Source organism: Merops nubicus, unplaced genomic scaffold (assembly GCF_000691845.1).
Source record: "Merops nubicus isolate BGI_N331 unplaced genomic scaffold, ASM69184v1 scaffold11181, whole genome shotgun sequence".
Classification (NCBI taxonomy): domain Eukaryota; kingdom Metazoa; phylum Chordata; class Aves; order Coraciiformes; family Meropidae; genus Merops; species Merops nubicus.
Window position 1 is genome coordinate 9328 of NW_008590313.1, and position 12623 is coordinate 21950.

Below are 12623 nucleotides of genomic sequence, written 5' to 3' on the forward strand. Positions count from 1 at the left end.
ATGAAGCTGAACACGCGTCCCTCCAACGGGCTCCTCCGGCACATCCTGCAGCAAGTCTACAACCACTCCGTGACTGACCCAGAGAAACTGAACAACTATGAGCCATTTTCCCCAGAGGTTTATGGAGAAACTTCCTTTGACTTAGTGGCCCAAATGATAGATGAAATTAAAATGACGGAGGATGATCTGTTTGTTGACCTGGGCAGTGGTAAGTGGCCAAGAACTTAAGTGGATTTTCTTCTTTTTTTGCTTGCTGCTTGTTCCTTTCTTTAACAAAAGAAAAATGTGACATTCATATTTGCAAAGTAGATCAGGACTGAGGATTGTGTTACAGGATAAGCACCTTTTCTAGTTAATCCTCAGTGAGGGTCCTGCTTTTTATCACAAGATTAAATAGACCAAATGGACATCCCAGACATTCTTCCCTGTGCTCTTAGTGAAATGTCAGCTGACAAATGCAGTAAACCCTTGTTAGAGAAGACTCTTGGTTTCCATTGCTATTGGTGGATACACTTATAAAGAGGAAACAATATTAAAAATGATGTTTGAAAGGTAACAATAGCAGTTCCATTTCAAAGGATTGGTCTGTTTTCAGTGGAGTCAGTTTATGCCCTTCATATCTGAAATTGTGATTTCTTGACTCTGCCCATGCCAGTGTGTGAAACATTTGGTGTGGAATCTGAAAATTAAGCAGGTTATTTTTTTTTCCTCTGACTTACTTTTCAGCATGTCAAAAAAGATTATAGCTGGCTTTAACAGCTGCCTTGTGAGACCCCCCAAAATCTAGCTTACAACTGCCAGCTGCCTCTCGTGAACAGGTTGGAGTTTTAAAAGCGAGTAGATGCTCCTGGTTGGTAAAGAAACCAGGTACATCTCAAACATATGTGGAAGAGATACACTGAGTCAGAAAATATCTTCTTTTTATTGCTAAAATCTGGTTCAGAGCAGGAAAGGAGTTGTAAGGATTTCACCTTTTGGTGGATGAGTTGTAAAGTTTTAAATAGGTTTTGGCTTTGTTGTTGGTATGGTACAGGACTTCTGGGGAAAAATATTTAAAAATACTTTAGTTATTAAACCCAAACATTTTAAATTTAAAGACAGCAGGGCTGTCCCATTTTTCCCCCAGACTTAATATATCTCCAGTCAGGGATCTTCAGTGATTTGTTTTTACCTCATGCTTTCTCCCTCAGTGGGTCTTGTGTCTCAAATTTCCTGTTTCAATTACTTGTATTCAGATGAGACACTTAGACAGGCATCAGATCACACAGCATCACACAAACTATTTTCCATCTGTAAGAAAAAAATGGCCATAGATGCTCACAATTGTTTGTTCAGGAAGGTTAAAGGAGATCACATCTGAAGTCCTGTAGTGCTGCTGATTATGGAGCAAGCTCAAATGTTAGATACTTTTGGCTGCTACTGTCAGAAATAAAATCAGGTATTTCTTGCTAACCCCCCCTCTTTAATCCTGGAGATTGACCAACAGTAGAAAAATTCACAGTCTAAAAAGTCTCTGTGAAAGGAATGGTTTAAATTCTGAAGCCTTTGACTTTTGATGTTTGGAGTGCTGAAACAATTAAACCCAGAATATAGTTGTTGAATTTGTACTGAAGGAGTGAACTTTTTGTAATTGAAAAATCTAAACCTCAAAACTACAATGCTAGAAATTCTTTCCTGTAAGAAATCTGAAATTGCACTGCTTACTTTCTAGTTAGGATAAAACCCCTTTTTTCCTGAAAACCAGGCTTTTAGTATTCACATCTGATAGGGAAATGGGACTCACTTCAGTGGAGCACCTTGCCTTGAATCTGCCTTGCAGCTGAGAGATGGGCAGAACTCCTGTGGGAGCCATCAGACAGCAGGGAGTGGGAGCTGCACCCTGAAGCCCAGTCCTGCAGCTCAGTCACGTTTTTCCTGCTGGCCCTTGCTCTGGAAGCTCTTCTCTCCCCTTGCAGGAGCTTTCTGCTGGAGCCTGTTCTCACGTTTGGTGTTTTCTTTCCTGCAGGTGTGGGTCAGGTGGTGCTTCAAGTGGCTGCGGCCACAAACTGCAAACATCACTACGGTGTGGAGAAAGCTGATATTCCAGCCAAATATGCTGAGGTGAGCTTTCTGAAGTGAGTTTTGTGTGTATCCTTTGAAGGTTAACTCAGTGGTTCAGGATTACTGTTAAGTGTTGTGCAGGGAAAAAAACAGAGTTTCAGTCCTAGCTGCTTTTGCTTCTCTGTAAGACCTGGAGCACGACGTGCTGAGGGGAAGAAGAGTCTTGTTGTTTACTCACAGTGCTTGTGGAGTGCACAGAAGGAGCATCAGCATGTTGCTGAAGATGTAAAGCTGTAATGGTGTAGGACCTAATGAAAGGGCAGTGCAGTGTGAGCTTCACCTAAACACCTTTAGTCATCCTGTGTCTGAAATGGCTCTAATACAGTGCTTCCAGAGCCCACAGCATTCAGGGTATCTAGGAATGAACTCACCAAACCAGTAGTTCTTAAAGGACTTAAAGGCTATGTTCCTGCTTACAGTAGCAATGTGCCTTTTTGATGTCCTAGAGCTGAAGTTGAGCTTTATTTTAGGCCAGTGGATGAGGCCTGGGTTGGGTATCTGGTTAATAACTGCTTAGTAGGCACCTAAATGAGGTCTTCCTATGAGAAAACCATAATGTTCAGTCAGGGAGTTTTCTTTACACTTCTAAATCTGTGCCAGTGGGGACACACAAAGAAAATCAGTTCCAAGGCAAACCTGGAAGGCAAATGAGCTACAAGCAAACAACAAAGGTTAGTCATCCCTTCCCTTAAGTTTACTTTCTCCAGCAGACTGAACAGAAACTTAGCCTTCTGTATTGTTAAAACAAGCTGACTCAGTCAGTGCAGGCTAGAAAATTATACCTCATGAAGGGAGGGAAAATAAAAATAAACTCCCTTGATCCTCCTTTTCAGTGGTGTGGGCAAAAAAGGATAAACACAGTGGCAAAGAGGATCAGATGAGGATCTAAAAACCCCTTTGGTTTCCCTTGCCACGACCCAGTGGAAATTTCCAACTGGGGAGCTCTTTGCAGTCTGTCTGCATGAGTGTTCTCATTAGGGAGTCACTTGCCAGGCCTGGACTCCTCTCTGTGTTTAATAGTAAACTTAAAGATCAGTGTTAAAGAGGGAAAGTTAGATTCCCACTGCCACCAGTACCCCTTCATGTCACAGTGCAAACACAAGGCTTTAGTGAAAATGGTTAGTAAACAAAAAAAATTACCCTCAAATTGAATATGAGGAGTATTGGTTCCCAGTGTACCTTCAGTTTCAGAAGTACACCAGTATTTCATAATGTTACTGGAGTAACAAAATATTCTGCATTGTTCTTCTGGTACAGACAGTGTTCTGTCAGATTTAACAACCAACCAGCTGCTGCAGTGTCAGAATGTGTGAAGCTGCCTGTGTACAGCTGATCTCCCTTGTGCTCTGTGCCATGGACCAGTGTTCCTCCCCATCTCTGACAAACATTTGTGGAAGGGGTTGGATTAAATTTCTAGTTAAGATTGGCTGTGGCAACACATCTCTAGTTACTATGATAATGAATGCAGACGACTTTGAAAAGCTTCAAATAAAGAGGAATAATGTTATGGATTTGTTCTAGAGAAGTTGATTTAAATACTAAAACTTAAGTTCAGACAGCATGTGAAAATACTGAAGATTTTTCTAAGTTGTCCTACTAAGCTTTGGACTGCTTTTGAAATGTAAAGAATTGTGAAACATCTCTGTCAACATGTCCCTGGTTTACTGCTCTGCTGATGCAGGTCTCTACCATCTCCAAGCTGTAGTGAAGCCAGAACTCCTCCTGTGCTTCTCTCCCTTATCTCCTTTCCCTGCTTCCTCCAGATTTGGGCCCTCTGATACATAGAGTCAAATCCTAAAGATCAGGAGGGTTTTTTTTTCAGTCTTCCAAGATGGTAGCAGCAGCTTTCCACCCTCCACAGCTGTGGTCTGTTCAGCTGCAGTTGGCAGCATTCTTCCTGGTTGCTCCACCAGCATGCTGCTGCTCCTGTTTGCTGCTGCAGTGCTTTGTGTGCCACTTTCTGCTCTCTCACCCCAGCAGACCTGGTCTTACCCTGCCTGCTCCTTTGCTCTCTGGCCTTGGACTGTGCTGCTTTCCAGGCCACCTTGCTGTGGGATTATGTCCCACAACACAGCAGCTGCTTAAGGCTGTGCCACTTTTAGTGCTGAGCAGTGTCCACTCAGATTGTGTCACTTACAATGTGGCTTTGATGCAGAGAGGGAGAGATCACAGAGTGGTGGGGGTTGGAAGGGACCTCTGGAGACCATCTCCTCCAACCCCCTGCTCCAGCAGCTCACCCACAGCAGGGTGCCCAGGGTCACAGCCAGGAGGGTTTGGGATCTCTCCAGAGCAGGAGACTCCACAGCCTCTCTGGGCAGCTGCTCCAGGCTCGGCCACCCTCCCACCAAAGAAGTTTCTCCTCCTGCTCAGGTGGCACCTCCTGGGTTCCAGTTGGTGCCCGTTGCCCCTTGTCCTGTCTCTGGGCATCACTGGTAAGAGCCTGGCCCCAGATGCCAGTTCTGACTTGGCCCTGATGAACCAAAGGGTTTTTGAAGGAAACTAAACTACTATAGTTGTCTGTCTGCCTATGCTTTGAGTGTTAATGGCAAAAAAGCCCAACCAACCAACCAGCAAGACTTGGGTGCCAATGAACACTGTCAAAGCTGCATCTCCATTTACTGCACTGTCACTGGTAACATGAGGTGTCCTAACAGGTGATTTTGTTTTTCCTTTCTCTTCTAGACGATGGACAGAGAGTTCAGAAAGTGGATGAAATGGTATGGGAAAAAACATGCAGAATACACAGTGAGTGAAATTCAGCTGCAAAACTTTGTGATCCATGTTGATGTACAGAATTTGCAAAGTCCTCTTCAGCCTTTCACCAGCTAAGCAGCAGTATGAGTCACATCTGCTTCCTGGCTTTTACCTTCATCCTGAGGATGGTGTTCTCCAAGACATCCTCTCAGGCCCCCCTCTTTGTCTTGCCTGATGTGTGGTGTTACTGGGAGCATGTTAAGGCCTTTTCAAAAGCTCTTGGAAGATGTATTCCTCTAAACCTGTATCATTTTAACTGGGGCTGCCATGTGTCTTCAGTTCATAGTAAATCTAACTCCCCCCCACCCCTTCAAGGTGTGGGGCTCCACTGGGTAGCCTGTTGAAAATGGCAGCTCCCCCTTGGGTTTCTGAAATCTCCTGCTAGCAACAGAAGCTGAAACTTTTGGTTCTGCAGGCAGGTGAAGGTGTGGTCACCTGGGGTAGGTGGTGGAGGGGGTGGGATGGCAGAGATGCCAACACTGGGGAATGGGAGGTTGAAGTTCTGGATGAATGCTAGCACTGAGATTAGAGCAGAGAACTCTAATTCAGGAGTAAGTCAGGAGCAAACAGCAGGATGGATGGTTTGAGGTAAGCCTGGGTTGTGGGCTCAGGAAGGATGGTGAGTGGTTAGTTCTGATTTGGAAAGGATTGGAATTAGATGCTCTGAGGTTGGAGCTAGGGCAGGAGGAGTAAATGGGTCATCACAGGGCATCTCTCTACCTGGGGCCAGGGATGCTTCTTGAAGTAGCTTTTCCCTTCCTCCAAATGCTAATTAATCATTGTGGATGTGTTTTGCCTCTATTAATAGTGTGAGGCATGTGCAGAGTCATACGCTGTCTGTGTGACTCTTTGCCTGTTCTTCCCCTTCTTAAATGTCACTAAAAAATCTGCTCCCTAGTTAGTCACTCACCAGTGAGGAAATGTGTGTAATCAGAGTACAATAGGAACCCACTGGGAGATTTTAAATACATGTATTGCCACTCCTCCTGCCTCTTCCCTGTGGTCAAGGAAGAGGCTGGATGCATCAGGGCTGTTCCCTAACTGCCCAGAGAAGCTGGGTCCCCCTTTCCTGCTCAGATGTTGTAGCCAGCAACGTGTGCTGCAGTAGTTGGGGGAACTCTTTCATTTCCTTCTGTGCAGAGCCATTATTGTGTCACTGGGATGGTTTCAACCACGTGGCTTTCAGCATCCCAGCAGTGTGGGATCAAAGGGAGGGTTGTAGGTGGCCAGCCTTCATTTCCTAGTCTCTGGCTCTGCTGGGCTCCCTGGTGCTCTTCAGAGGGCTTGTCTGTCGGGAGAGATGTTGTACCTCCCCCTTTGGGAAGCAGGCTGGAGAAGGTGATGGTGACACCTCCTCTGGGCCCTTTCCCCCTCACGTGCCTTTGCTGTATAGTGTGATTTTCTTGTGAGGCTGCTGGGCCTGCAGTGGGACTGGTTTGTAGCAGGATTGATACCGGGCTGCTAACTCCTTCCTGCTGTGGAAACCCTGCGAACGCTTTACTTTTCATGAAGTGGCCATATGGCATGTTTCCATTGTGTCACCCAGCTGGCATGACATGAAAGGAATTGTTACTGAAGATACTCTGCTTATGAGCTGTGCAATTTAAAGACTGGGATAGGAACTTGGACAGGAATATTGGAAGCATATTGATTGCCGTAGGCAGCGAGCGTTTCCATATTGCACATTCCAAGTGACAGAGCCCGGGACTAGACTGAAACAAAGCTACTTGGTTTTTGCTGGGTTCTTGGGGTTTTAGAACTGTTTTCTGAAAACTGTTTAGAGTGGAATTGCTTCTTGACTATGCAGGCTGCTTTGCTGGGAAGGGTTGGATATTAGCAGCACTTCTTGTCTTGAGGAAAGTTGGTTTCCTGTCTCCTTGAAGATAAATTTTGGACACCTAGACACACAGGGCAGATTTTGCTTAATTTTTATTGCTTCATCCAGTACTCTAGGCTTTTGCCAAATAGGATATTTTCTTTAGCAACTCCTTAGGCAGCATGTTCTGTAGGTGACTGTGGTTCAACAGAGCAAAATTGTCTCATAATGCAGCTAGAGGACACGGAATTAAAAGCTTGGTGTCTTTATCTTCCTGTAAACAACTCTGCCCATGCAAAAGGCTTAGTGGAGTCCCAGAACTCCAAATGGAGACAAAATAAGCACAAATTAAAATAGTCTGTCATCAGCATCGCTTAACTTGTGAATTCCACCCTAATATTTTAGGCAGTCATATGAAAAATAAATATTTTGAGACCAATAAAGTGTCGGAGGAGGGACGCTTGGCAGAAGTTCAGTGGGAAGAAGTCTCAGATCCCACCTGCAGCTTTGTCTGAATAATGTGGACGGTGGTTTTGACTCTGTGCACCTAACAGCTGCTGCCTGGATGTGAAAGTCAAACTTGTGGTACATAAGGCAGCAATAAAAGCTGGAGTTGGGCCTGCTGGGTTGTGGGTGGTTGGGTTGTTTTTTTTTTCCCCCTAACAGCCAAGAGCCTAGTACAGGTTTCCAATACAAATGGATTTTTGATTTCTCACTGACGGGTTGTCTGCTGCTTGTCTTAAGTCTTGTCTTTTAGCTAGCACTGATTTTTGAGGAGGCAGCAGTTGATTGCTCTTACCAGCTCTGCAAACATCAGATTTGCTTCCTCACCTTCCCCACCAGGATGCTCTTGTTACTGCCTGAAGCTCTGAGCTTGGACACCTGAATTCTGATGAGCAGGGTCCAGTGACAACATTTAACATAAACCCTGCGTGTCCATTTCTGTTCTGTGGTGTCCACAGTCACAGAAACAAGTCTCTTTTGAGAAATGGTTCCATACAAAATACACAGTCTCATAGATGCAGATCTTTGTAAAAAAAAAAAAAGAAAACAGTGAAACAAAACGTCATTTTAGAGTCACTTTCAGATGCTAATTGCATGTTAATCTTCTCCAGTAGTTAGAGGCAAAGTGTTTTGAGGCATGCTGGGTGCCTGAGGCTTCTGCAGAGCTACAGATCCTAGTAATGGGTGGTCACTGCAGCTTTAGAGTGGGAAGATCCATTTGGGGCATGAGAGGAATGGGAGAAAGGTTGCTCATCACACATTAGCTTCTAAGTCTCCTGATCTCCAGCTGTTGTAGGTAATCGTATCTCATAATCCTGTTAAATGAACTGAGTTTCATTTTAAATGATGAGCTGTTCAATCTCATGATTCTAATTGGAGAAAAAAAAAAAAAAGACACCAAAATGCCAAAACAAGATTTCTGATAAGTCTTTCTTAGTTTTTATCTTCAGTTGATGTGTTCCAGCTTGCTGTGAATATTTACATCCCTGTGCTATGGTTGCATGGTTGTTGATGTCTAACTCCTGATGGGATCGTTTCATATTCTTTGCTGGTCTTCTCTTTGACATCTGGAAGGAATGCATTATACCTTTAGGCCTTTTTCATCATCATCTGCTTCAGCTTTTTGGACTAGAACGTTGCACTTCCAACACATCTCACTTTGTTTCAACTCCTTTTATATTCTCGTTTCTCTTTGCATGCAATGGAGAAGTTTCCAAGATTAGTCTTACCCCATTGTTTTCAGGAAAACTGTTGTCTGAAGGAAACAGGAGACTTTTCTAAGGTCATTAGGCCTAGATAATTACAGAGTCTTTCCTGGGGAATTTCTGCACATGTGCAGTCATCAAATTAAAAAGTGGTATTGCAATTAAGAGGCAGATGGATTTTCATGGTTTCTAACTGTAAATATCCTCATGTGGCCTCAAAATTGGAGCCATCTCCAGGTATCTGGGGCACAGTGCTGAGATTGCCATGCAGCAGAAAGTGCTTCAGTGCTCTTCCTCGGGTGCCCTTGGAGGAAGTTTTCAGTGTGTCCTCAGTGCCTACTACCTGTTGTGTTCCTCTGCTAGGGGAGGGTGTTCTGCCAGTTGTAGGTGAAGTTGGTGGTAGCTGCAGTCACCCACTGCACTTCTGCTGAAGACAAGGGTTGGTTTGGGTTTTACTCAGGGTTGCCATAGCAGATTGCCTTCCCCTGTCCCAGAAAAGCTTGTTTCAGCAGTAGGTGTAAATCATCTACAAGTATTCAGACTACATGCAGGAAAACACAGGTCAAAGTTGCTCAGGGCTGGGTGAACATCTCTGCCATGTGCTGTCTGCTTGGAGGAAACCCCTGTAGCTTAATTGCTGGAGGTGCTCTGTGGGTCAGCGACAGGGAGCAGAGGTGATTTTTGTCCATAAATCAGTGGAAACCTGGCGCAGGCTTGTCTCTGAGTTTGGGGTGCTCTCTCTAGCTTCTTTTCCTGGAAATCTGCATTCTGAGCAAAAGCAGAGTGATTTATGGAGGAGCTTCATTGCCTGTTGTCATCTGAGAGCAGCTGCTGGTTTGTGGGGATGGACTGAGGGCACTCCAACACGTCCCCTGTGTCGGCAGCAGCAGGGAGAGCAGGACAGTGTCTGTCCCAGGTATTTTTGACAGCCCTGTTTCAGCGGGAAACTTGATGTTTGGGTATTTGAAAAACCCTCCAAACGTCCCCTGTGGCTTTGAAACGATGCCACATTTTAGGAGGTTTGTATTCATGCCTCCAGTTATTTTTGAAAAGAACAGGAACCTAAAAATAACCATGTGTACTTTTCCAGGCAGAAATGACTGGGTTTCGTGAGCCAAGTGTTTGCACGGAGGCTGCTGGAATGAGCCCTTTCTGCGTGTGAATTTATGGCTTTGTGCAGCCGGTCAAACAGAGCGTTAGCAGAGGGCCTGGCAGCCCTCACGGGGTGAGAACAGAGCTCTCCTCCCTGCCCGAGGGGCCTGACCTTCAGCAACTGTTGCTCTGCTACGTGCTGAACACCCGCTGGGTGTACCTCTGGCTGCCCCCTCCCCTGGGGGGTGACCTGCCCGAGGTACAGGGATGGGATGCTGTGGAGCCTGTGGTCTCTGTAGAGCAAATTTATCTATTTTTTTTTAAAAAAAAAACTGAATAAAAACCTGTTTTGACTTCTAAATTTAGAAACAATGCAAGCTGGCAGCCCTCTGAAGAGGATTTCACTGAGCTAATTATCCTTTTAGATAAAGCAGGTCTCCTGCATTGTCTAATCAGATGAAAATATCTGCATTACAGATGGCCCCTTCCATTCATTATTCACTAAGGAGATTAAGTTTCACAGAGAGAGGAGGAACACAATGGGGGTGGGGACACTGGTGGGAAGAGATTGAGTGTATCCACATAGCTGTCACCACTGGTTTGCACAGGAGTGCTACCTTCTCCCTGCATGACCATAGCCAGGATCCCAGCGTGGTGGGGCTGGAAGGGACTGCTGGAGATCATCTCCTCCAAGCCCCTGCTCCAGCAGCTCACCCACAGCAGGGTGCCCAGGGTCACAGCCAGGAGGGTTTGGGATCTCTCCAGAGCAGGAGACTCCACAGCCTCTCTGGGCAGCTGCTCCAGGCTTGGCCACCCTCACCCCAAAGAAGTTTCTCCTCCTGCTCAGGTGGCACCTCCTGGATTCCAATTAGTTCCTGTTGCCCCTTGTCCTGTCCCTGGGCACCACTGACAGAGTCTGGCCCCAGCCTCTTGACTGCTGCCCTTTAGGTACTTATAAGCACTGGTAAGGTCCATATGGATCTAAAGGACCATGTTTTTCCACTGGTTTAGCTACTGCTGCCCTTGGCCAGGAGTTCATTAGCTGGAGTTTCCTTGCTAGTACTTCTTTTGCTCTCAGGATTACTGTGAAGCACAGGGCTGGCTGGGATTTTGGGGGGTTTTGTTGGGTTCCTTGTGTCAGCTGATGGGGAAGGCCACTACTTTCCCTCTTTCATGCCATCATTTATTGATCACTGCTCCCCAAGTACCGTAGGCTAAATAAAAGGTCACTGGGAGTACTCAGTCAGACAGCTTGTGTGCTGGTTTGAGTGCAGAAAGCCTCCAGCTCCAGGAATCACTGTCTTGCTTCCAGAGGGGAAAAAATAACCCATTTTCTCCCAGCTGCAGTTGACCATCTGGTTATGTCTGTACTCCAGTATTTTTCCTGGTGAGATTTTTCCCTCAGCTCTTGGCTAAGGATGAGCTGGGGTAGCATTACAGGGTGGAAATGGATGTGTTTAAATGGGGCTGTGCTTCATGGGAATTGTAACACAGCTCTGTCTTGCAGAAGGAAACAGGAGGAAAGATGTTCAACCTCCATGTGTTGTTCCAGGTTAAAGCATGGAGATTTGGGTGATAACTCCCCTCTTCCTAACCACACAGGCAGGAGAAATGTGTGGTGTAATTGGACCCAAGTAACGTATAACAGCCACTTTGCTTGGATTTCAAAACCTTTACATGAAGCTCAGTATTTCAAAATAGTTTCATGTTACACTGGTTCTTTGTTCTCTTGCTTGACTATGGCTTTATAATCATGCTTCCTTATTTTGCAAAAGTTTTCTTCTCTACTGTTAGCGTGTGAAAACCTCATGTAGCCATTAGAAACTGCGTGGTGGTGAGAACTGCAATACAGAAGCTGACTTGCCAAAACTGCTGTAAAATAAATATAGTTTCCTTACATGTGGGTTTTATTCTGCTGTGTCTTGATTACTCAACCATGAAACTACTCACTGCAAGAACAGATAAGATGTTGAGACAAAACAGCCTCTTACAAACAATCTAGAGATGGTCTCCATGCACAAATAGGGCTTGCAGAGCTCCAGAAAAAATGTTCCCATACTCAAGATGAGAAAGACTCAGTCCTCTAGGACTGTTCTGATGTTGCACTGAGTTTCTGCTTTAGATTCTGAAGTCCTTGGGCTGGATCTCTCTGAGTTCAGTCTCCAGCCTGTAGTGGGGATGACAAAACCTGCATCCCTCCCAGCAGGGCTGGCAATACAGGTAGTCGTTCTGGTTTAAAATCTCATTTCAGCCTAGCTGTTTGGCAGAACAGTGAGTTCTGACTGACTCTGACTCCTCTAACTTGCTGCTTCCAGCATGTTTAATTTCTAACACTTCAGGCTTTTTGTGAAGTTCTTTATCTCTTGCCCAAGGACCCTTGATGTTCCTTCTTCTCAGCCCTCTTCCATTTGGACAGCTTCTTTGGGTTTTTTTCCTCTCCTTTCCTCCCAAGAAGCAGACCCACTCCTGTGGGACCATGGCTCTGGCAGGTTTACCTCCATTTGTCATCCCTTCTGTGGCTCTAGTGGCACCAGGCTGCTCCACCAGGAAGAGAAAGCTGCAGTGGAAGGCACCAGGCTCTGCTGCTTCACTGAGCCAGGTATCCTGGCTTGGCTAGGGAGGTTTAGAAGTAGCTGGAGTGTGTCTGTGTCCCAGTGCCAGCACTTCTGTTTGAGTTGTCACTAAACAGAGTCAGTGCTGGCATGTGAAGTGCTCGCTTCCTTCTGTACAAAGGAACATAGGCAGAGAAAGGATGCCAAGCAGTCACTGTCATTGCTTTGATGTTCTTCAGGTTCTGACATAAGCCATCAGCCATCCTCCTCCTTGCCCCTTCAAAGTGTGTCATCATCACTAATTATATAGTTGCATGTTATTTTTTCTCCCCTCTTATCTTCCCCCACAAACCCTCCTTCCACTTTATTTGTGGCACAGCAAACCAGCATGGCCCATAGATTCCTTTCAGCAGAGAAATGTTACCCTGGGGCAAGGCTCTGTAGTGTGGGTATTAACCTGGAACCTGATGTGGTTTCATCAGAAAGGTCTACGTGAGACACTGAAGTTGCAATTATTGTCAGATAAGGCCTTTATGTTACTTGATTTCCAACTCAAAATTTTTAGAAGCATTTGAGATTTATATTTAGCACCATGGAAAA

General features: G+C 45.4%; 1 protein-coding gene across 1 annotated transcript in view; it reads left to right on the forward strand.

Annotated features, from left to right (window-relative positions):
- Nucleotides 1-12623, forward strand: part of LOC103782145 (histone-lysine N-methyltransferase, H3 lysine-79 specific-like) — a gene marked incomplete at both ends in the record, with an annotated part of 45193 nt that overhangs the window by 6334 nt on the left and 26236 nt on the right. The window contains 3 exon segments of the mRNA XM_008949893.1: nucleotides 1-208; nucleotides 2006-2100; nucleotides 4783-4845. The exon segment at nucleotides 1-208 is cut by the window's left edge and continues 33 nt beyond it. Of these exon segments, the coding sequence (XP_008948141.1) occupies nucleotides 1-208; nucleotides 2006-2100; nucleotides 4783-4845 (366 nt within the window).